The 8,523-nt window shown below is 36.3% G+C and overlaps 1 protein-coding gene across 1 annotated transcript; it reads right to left on the bottom strand.

Moving 5' to 3' along the window:
• Nucleotides 1-3,777: 3,777 nt before the first annotated feature.
• Nucleotides 3,778-4,338, bottom strand: LOC145130158 (uncharacterized). The gene has a single exon (XM_079065000.1). It carries the CDS (start codon nt 4,336-4,338, stop codon nt 3,778-3,780), a length of 561 nt encoding a protein of 186 aa, XP_078921126.1.
• Between the last annotated feature and the right edge of the window lie 4,185 nt (nt 4,339-8,523).

Below are 8,523 nucleotides of genomic sequence, written 5' to 3'. Positions count from 1 at the left end.
ACGGATTCCCCGTCCTTCATCATGGTTGTTATGATACAGCATATGATTTCATACCTCTCTCGTCATGCACTTTGATGGTATCTTTCCATCAGATCTTGGTGCATTTCAAAAGGGTAGAAATCCTCATAGGACTTTTGGAGTTCCGCTGTCATGGTGGCCAACATGATGCATGCCACTTTTGTAGCATCCCTTTCATGTGCCCGGAAGTCAGCGATCTCCTGGGGAGTTGCAGTGGTCTCATCAATCTCCGTAAGCTCCTTGTCAAGGACATATTCTTTATCCTCGTAGCGGGTAATCATACTGATGTTTCTGATCCATTCATTGAAGTTAGATCCATCAAAAGTGACTTTCCCACACAAGTTCATAAGGGTAAAGGAGCCATTAGGATTAGAGCCAGAAGCAGCATTGTTTGAAGACATCTGAAAGAAGAGAACAAGATTAGTTTAGATATTAAAGAGTCCTTAATAAAACACCCAAACGTAATATTAAGGCTAGAATCCAATCACAATATATTATAACTTAGAAGAGGTATGCCGTAATCCAAGCTATAACATATTTGAAAGGTAGGTGAATGACGATTCACCAATTTCCACCATGAAAAACGAAATATAAATATTAGGTTTTTAATTGGTTCTTAGAAATTCCTAGATTCTTTTGAGATTCAATGAACTTTTCAAAGGCATGTTTCAATCTCGAGTGTGCCCTCCAAGTTTTGTGACTGGGATACCGAGGATCACAAAACGAGGTGTGAAGTAACCATGCAAATCACTTGGTACCCTCAAGGTTTATCACTCAATCGATGTGCCGGTAAACCACACACGCTCCATCGATGCTATGGTAAACCTTAAGTCACCCTTTACCTACCTTGTTAAGTCCAAGTTAGTGTGCCGGTTAACCACACACGCTCCACCAACGACTTAAACAAAGTGTAAAGTGTAATTTCATGGATTAGCACCTTATTCACATTTTCCTAAAGTAACTAAGATTGGGAATTTAATAAAAGCATTTAGTTACTTTATAATATTCATCATACTTTTAATGAGAATTTATAAGTCCTTGTCTTACCCGTTCGGCTAACGACCCTCCACCGATCAAGGAAGCGGTGGGTGAGAGTGGACACCCATTAAGTTGCCATTTTATAGGCAACAACCTTATACCCCCTTATAGACCGGCTTCGTGAATGAGGCGTACTAGCGGTAAGACGACTTGACGTTATACATATATATATATATATTAGTAACTTATAATATTATAAAGTATAAGGGTTGAATTTTAACTTTTAAAATTCTAAGGGTTGGAACTAAAGTTTTAATCAAGATTTTACATGTTCCAAAACTTGAGGGCAACTTTTGTAAACTTCCAAAACTTTTCATTTCTTATAACTTAAGAATTAATTGAGTAATAAAAATGAAGACTCTTCATTTTTATAACTCTTGTGTTCTTTTAATGACTTTACTAAAAGTGAGACTTTTGGTTTTCCATAACTTGAGGATAAGTTATGGACTCCATTAAAACACATTATGATCATGAATTAAACTACCATGAAGGTTACAAACAATTCCTATGATCATCTAATCTTCATAAGTTCAAGAACATGAATATGAACACTTTCAAGAATCAAAAATTACACTTAAAAAGAACTTGTAATTTTAATAATTGCCATTGTAAATGGATTAGCATAAACATTACACCATCTAAAACAAGCTTTAAAACATCAAAACAGTTTAGGGTAATGTTTCTAGTCCATTTCCAGCAACAAATGTGCAAACTTTCATACGAGCAGAAAACAGAAAAACGAATTTTTTTTTTCAAGCTGTTTGCACACAAAAAAAACAACAAACGAACCATGCTCTGATACCACTGATGGGTTTTGAGCATTCTAACACTTCCTAAGTGTACATGCAACCCTAATAACCTTGGATCTATGTTTGTCTAATAATCATGCAAAGTTGAATTCCAAGGTTATATTCCTATCTAGCATACATGGGGAACATTTTTAACTTGAATGAAAGATAGAATAACTTACCTTGTTGTTGATTATGATCCTTGAAACCTTGTGAGCCTAGCACCCCAAGTGTGATGCCTCAAATGCTTCACACAACACCAAATGCAAAGGAGTAAACTATGAGAGAATCTTACACTTCTAAATCGGCTCTAGCCCTCTTGTTTCTTAGTGTCGTCGATTTTGGTGGAGAATGAGTTTCTTATATAGTGTTGACACATCTAGGGTTACACCATGTAAACCCTAATGTGTCATGACTCTTCATTTCCATGACCCATGGGTTTGTAACTCCCATGGAGCATCCTATGGGTGGAACCCAACTTGATAATCCATGGAGCCTCTTAGCCCACTATATAAGATATGGAAGATTTACATAATCTACCCATATATTTAATTAGTTATCTTTTGATCACTTAATTAATTCTAAATTAATTCTTTATCAAACTAATTAAATAATATTATTAATATATTAGAACTTATAATATATTAATAAACCATAAGTGTTATTTCTCTCATTTTAGTTTATCCAATTGCATGGTGCCATGCAACCCAAATGGACCATGCCAGGTCGGGTTAAGTACATACCAGAAATAGTTATGGACTTATACACCTTATCCAACATAAACATCTGGTCTTCTTTGAACTCTTACACCAACGATCATATCTACTACTCCCAAGTCCTTCATGGAAAAGGAGTAGTGTAGCATTTTTTTGGTTTGATTGATCACATCCAAATTAGTACCCATTATAAGCATATCATCCACATACAAGAATATGATGACACAAGCATTCTTGTATTGTTTGACATAAACACATTTATCAAATTCATTAATTCTAAATCCATTAGAAAGTAATGTGTTTTCAAACATCTCATGACATTGCTTTGGAGCCCATTTTAGTCCATAAAGTGATCTAACTAACTTACAAACTTTGTTTTCTTGACCTTTAACCACAAACCCTTCATCTTGATTCACATATATCTCTTCATCTAGTTCACCATACAAAAAGGCAGTTTTCACATCCATTTGGTGTATTTCCAAGTTGTGAATAGCTCCAATTGCTATTAATGTGTGAATTGATGTAATTCTTGTAAGAGGTGAATAGGTGTCAAAGAAGTCTTGACCCACCTTTTGATGATACCCTTTAGCTACTAAACGAGCTTTGTACTTCTCAATGGTACCATCAGGTCTAAACTTCTTCTTAAATATCCATTTGTGCCTAATTGGTTTTTGCCCAGGTGGCAAATCTACCAATTTCCAAGTGTTATTCTGCACAATGGAGTCAATCTCACTTTTGATTGCCTCTTTCCTGAAGGGAGCTTAAGAAGAATCCATATCATCCTTTAATGTTTGTGGCTCTTTATTCTATACATAGGTCATGTAAGCAGGTCCAAAATCTTTGGCTATTTTGCCCCATTTGCTTCTTCTAGTTCTAAATTATCTTCTTGAACCTTTGAGGAACTCTCTTCATTTGATTGTAAACTTTTGTCAAGAATGGTTTCATTTAGTCCATCATCTAGAGGTCTTTTCATAGAGCAGGTAACCTCTTTCCCTTTATCCTTAAAAGGAAAAGTATTCTCAAAGAATTCAGCCTCTGCTGATTCCATGATGGTTTGGTTATGGATATCATCAACATGTGATTTATACACAAGAAACCTATAGGCTGTACTATTCATGGCAGGGCCTAGGTAAATGCAATATATTGTTTTTGGTCAAAGTTTGGTCCTCTTGGGAAGAGATACTTGTACCTTAGCTAGGCAACCCCACACAAGAAATCTATAGTTTGAAATTCTTCCAGGAAGGAGGAAGTTTTTCAATGATTGATCCAACAAGAAAGTTAGAGTTTATACCCATATCTTCAACTTCAAGATCACGTGCAATGACTTGAATTTCTTCCACTTGTTTGAGGACATATTTGGTATCTACCATCTTGAAATTCAAGAACTTTCCAATCACGAATTTCTTGGAACATGCCACTTCTGTTTTGTATTTCTTTTCTAGTGATTCCCATATCTCTCTTGCAGTAGTGATGGTAGAGTAGATATCATGGAAGGAATCATCCAAGGCATTTATAATATAATTTCTACAATTATATCCATTTGTGTTCCAAGTTTCCACAACCCTTTGATGTTCTGCCAATTGGGCTGCAGTGGGTGGTGTTGTTTCTTCTGAAGTGGTTACACCAGTAGGAGGAGAGGGAGAATCATCAGTGAGAACATTGGAAACATGAAGAGTTGTCGGATAAAACAACATCTTCTGTTGCAATCTCCAAAAATCTAAGCCTTTGAATTTCTCAGGCTTTTCCACATGTGTTTTGATGATGGATTGTTGATCCATTCTTCCACTTTTTGATTTATGTCTTAGATTGTTATCACAGAAGTATACAATCAACAAAACCAAAATAAATAAAACAAACGAAATTCAAATATATGTAATATACAAGAATCAATTTACAGAAAACATACTTGAATGATGACTACACAGAAATTATAATCACAAAATTGTACTGATTGAGGCCTTTTTTTGCAGTGTCCTAAGACAGAAATTTCCCTGGTAGGGATCTGTCAAGAGGATACAACAACCAATTCAATAACAAAACTTGAATATGTCGAAATTCACCATGATCCCTTTGATGTAAAGAACGATTTTTGAGAAAAAGTGTGTGTGGTTTATTAGCCCTCAAATTCTGTCTGAATTCCTCCATTTATAGGTTTCTAATCGTGGTTGTAAAACCACCAACCGAAATTAACTGCTAAGAAACTGTCAGCAGTTAATTTTATATTTAACATAATTTCTTTTATACTAAATAAATAAAAATTAATTAATGACTAATTAATTTCGGATTATATATAAAAAATATTATTTAGTCAAGAACAGCCCAAGAGCCCCAAGGCCCAAGCCTATCTTTGACCATTAATATTAAATAACCCAAGCCTACTACTAGCCCAATTTGACTAGTCCAACACCACAACCCAAACCTAATATGCTTAACCCTTTACTTGATCCATTTGAATAAATGAGTGGGACAAGCCTTATAAGGTGGGGAAAAGTTTTCTCTTCCACCAATGTGGGATAAGTCCCACATTGTAATTTTGTAGAGCAAAGATCCAACAATACCCTAAATTTTCTATTCAAACTCCAAGAATACTCCACATTCGAATAGAAAATAAGTGAACTTTGATATTCAAATAAGGAAATAAGATAAGACATGCATCTGAATAGGTGTTATAAAACTTGAACCTTTCAAAGTGAGTACTACTTGGATCTACTTTATGGGTAGTGAGCTAGAGTCTTAAACTAACCATTATGTGTAGTAGAATCAAAACAAGAGGTATCACACATATCATATCTAAGCATGGTTCATTTCTTACCATTGTGTTCTTTTCGGTCATGAAAATCCTTTCTTCATGAGACTTTTAGAGAGCTTAGCCATATCATCTTTCAAAGATGCGACCTCACATCCATCTCACATAGGTAATGCTAATATGGAACAATCCGTACTATTCCACTATAAAAGCTATCACCATTATTAAGAATAAATATTCACCCCTGTATCATCAACAGAAAAACACAAAATAATTATCACAGCAGTGAGCATTCCTTTGTGTTAGTGCTTCTTTGAGTCTTCCCCAACTAGTTGTCCTATTGAACCTAGACCATGGGATCTCCAATGTTGCCATGTTAGGTTTCTGCCAGGTGGTGACTCATTTTGTTGGCCTTAAGCCCATTCCCCTCGATGTGAAGAGAACTTGCTCTCTACTAAGGCCTTTCGTCAAGGGATCATGTATATTTTCCTTTGACTTTATGTAACTAATGGAAATGATTCCATTCTTCAGCAAGTATCTTATTGTAATATGTCTGCGCCTAGCGTGTCTTGACTTGCCGTTGTATATCTGACTTTGTTGTAACGCCCGTGTTTCTAGGCAAGGCATTAATATTGACGTAATAGTCTAGGTTAACCTTTGTAACTCATTTTGAAGAAATAAAGAGGAATTATGTGATTATTATGTGAATTATGTGTTTTATGTTTAATTATTAGGAATTAATTAATTAAGAATAAAAATAAGCGTCGAAAATAAATATTAGATAAAGCCGAAATCTATTAAGAAAGTTGTAGTGGTCGTGACAAGGATTTCAGATATATAAAGAATACCGAAATCCGAGTTATAACGAAGAAGTTATGACATGTCGAAGTTTCGCGACAAAACCGACATGGTGCCGAATGACGTAAAAAGTGAGTTTTTGATAAACTACTTTTTAGCCTTGATGATCTAAATGAAAGTCGTAGTGTTCGTTAAACCAAGAGTATCTATAAAAAGAACGCCCAATTCTGACTTCGTATGAGGATGTTATGATTTTTCTAAGTTCCAGCTTAGCAGTAGACAGCAAAAAACTCAAATTTTAGATCGAGTGATTTTTAGCTGACACAACCTAAACGAGAATCGAAGGTCTCATCAATAGTAGTACAACGGTAAAAAGACAGACGAAACGGACATTGGATGAAGAAGTTATGAATTTTTAACGGATTTTCCTGTCCCGGTCTGTTAAAAATAATAATATAAAAATTAAATTTAAAATTAGCTGATGAAGTCTAAACGAAAGTTGTAGAGCATAATTTTACCTACGCGTGCATATAACGAACGTCAAAAACGGAGCCCATATACGAAAGATATGGATTTTAGAAATTCGGGACACAAAAATCGAGAAAATCCCAAAATCCGAGAAATTTCGCATGGCAGAATTCGGCCACGTCACCCTCGCTCGTAGGCCGCCTCGTGTCCGCCACGTGCTCGTTGCAGATTTGACCGAAGGTGCGGCCCAGTAAGGACTCGACACGCCTCGCAACGGTGGCAGATCCGAAGCGCGGTCCAATGGGCGTCCGACGCGTGCCCTCCTTGCGTGTCCGAGCCTTGCAGACGCCCCACCTCTCCTCCCCTGCACCCTAGACCTCGGTCCAATCAGAAGCTGCCACCTGGAGCCTCGCATGCGAGCCGCGTGTTCACTTATCCTCCCCCTCGGTCCGAAGCCTCCCCTATAAATAAAAGGGTGCGAGACCTCCCGGGTATATTTTGGAAAAGTGCCATATTTCACCCCTAAACCCATATTTCTTCCATTCCAACTTCCCCCAAAGCCACGATATTATACCAAACATCCGAAACACGTCCCAAAGAGCCCGAGAAATTTATCTTTTAGGTTTTGAAGCCCAACCCTTGCAGAGCCCGATTTCTCATTAAAACCCCCGATTTTATCAGAAACGATTGTTTTAGGAAACAAAGTGCTGCCTGATTATCGTTAAATCAAGTGAGTGTATAGTCACTTTCATCTTACACATAGGTAGGAAGTATTTTCCATAAAATACGTGCTATGTGTAATTATATTAATTGTTTATTTGAGATGACTGCTGAATAGATGTTTTATACAAGTTTTAAATTGTATATGTATTTTTATCTACAAATATGTTGGGTAAAACATGGGTAGAAAAAATAGTCGATGTGTGTTAAAATGATGAGAGGCCTCGATATTGTTGTTGTTCTTGTTGTTGTTGTTGTTGTTGTAGTCGTCTAGCGGAGTAGAGATGACGACCACGGACCTTTCTAGACAATCTAGTGGAACGCTTGCAGGTTCGCAACCTGTAGGTGTTGCTGAACTATATGTTCATTGGTGTACTCCATCCCACTCATGGTTGCCTTTAGGACATGTATGGCTGAGGAGTCCCCTTAGCAGTAATGTCCATCCCGATGATAATCCTTAGGCTAGGTCCCTTGTGATAGGTGTTTAGGGACGTAAAGTGAGGATAACGGGAATGGGTAATCAGGGTTATTGTTGGTTGATGAATTTAATAAATTTATAATTATTTGTGGGTTGAAAACCCTATATGCTGACCAGGCTCCTAAGCCTGACCGACTCAGCTTTTTGTATTACAGGTAGTGGACCCCGAACATAGTCGGATGATGATGAGAGATTTTTGGATTATCCCGATGTTTTGATATAAAATGAAAATATATATTTCTTTAAGAAAGGTTTTGATAAAATTTTATCATGTTTTGTTTTAGGGACGAATTCCGCAACATCTTTTAAAAAGGTTACTCTGATTTTATTTTAAAAGCATAATTTAAATCGGTCTTTTCTGGCCGAGAAATTAGGGGATGTCACAGTTAGTATCATAGCATTAGTTTAAGCGAACTAGGAATTTGTAGGATTTCTAGACTTAAACTTATAATGCTAAGTGATGATTGTGAGATGAGTGTCTAGTATATTTTAGACACGAGCACTAGAATATTTAGGAAAGATGCCTAAAATGCTTTTATGTGCTAAATGCTATATGTTTGCCATATATGCCATTATTTTCTCGGATCTATGGTATGTTGCCGACCGGATCTGGAAAACCTTATATGTTTAGGATTCTAAGCGTTTGACTACGATATTAGAACTAGCATGTAAACGTTTTGGAGTGATAAGGAGAATTTAAACGTCTATCATGAATAAAGATCTATGTTCGCCTTATTTGGTATATAGATTATA

This window comes from Lactuca virosa, chromosome 8 (genome assembly GCF_052849685.1).
Source record: "Lactuca virosa cultivar CGN04683 chromosome 8, Lactuca_virosa_CGN04683_v6, whole genome shotgun sequence".
Lineage (NCBI taxonomy): Eukaryota > Viridiplantae > Streptophyta > Magnoliopsida > Asterales > Asteraceae > Lactuca > Lactuca virosa.
Note: the sequence above shows the minus strand (reverse complement) of the source record. Positions and strands in the feature narration are given on the sequence as shown.

Coding starts and splice junctions, on each gene's coding strand:
- LOC145130158 (XM_079065000.1), bottom strand. CDS start 4,338: ATGGATCAACAATCCATCATCAAAACACATGTGGAAAAGCCTGAGAAA.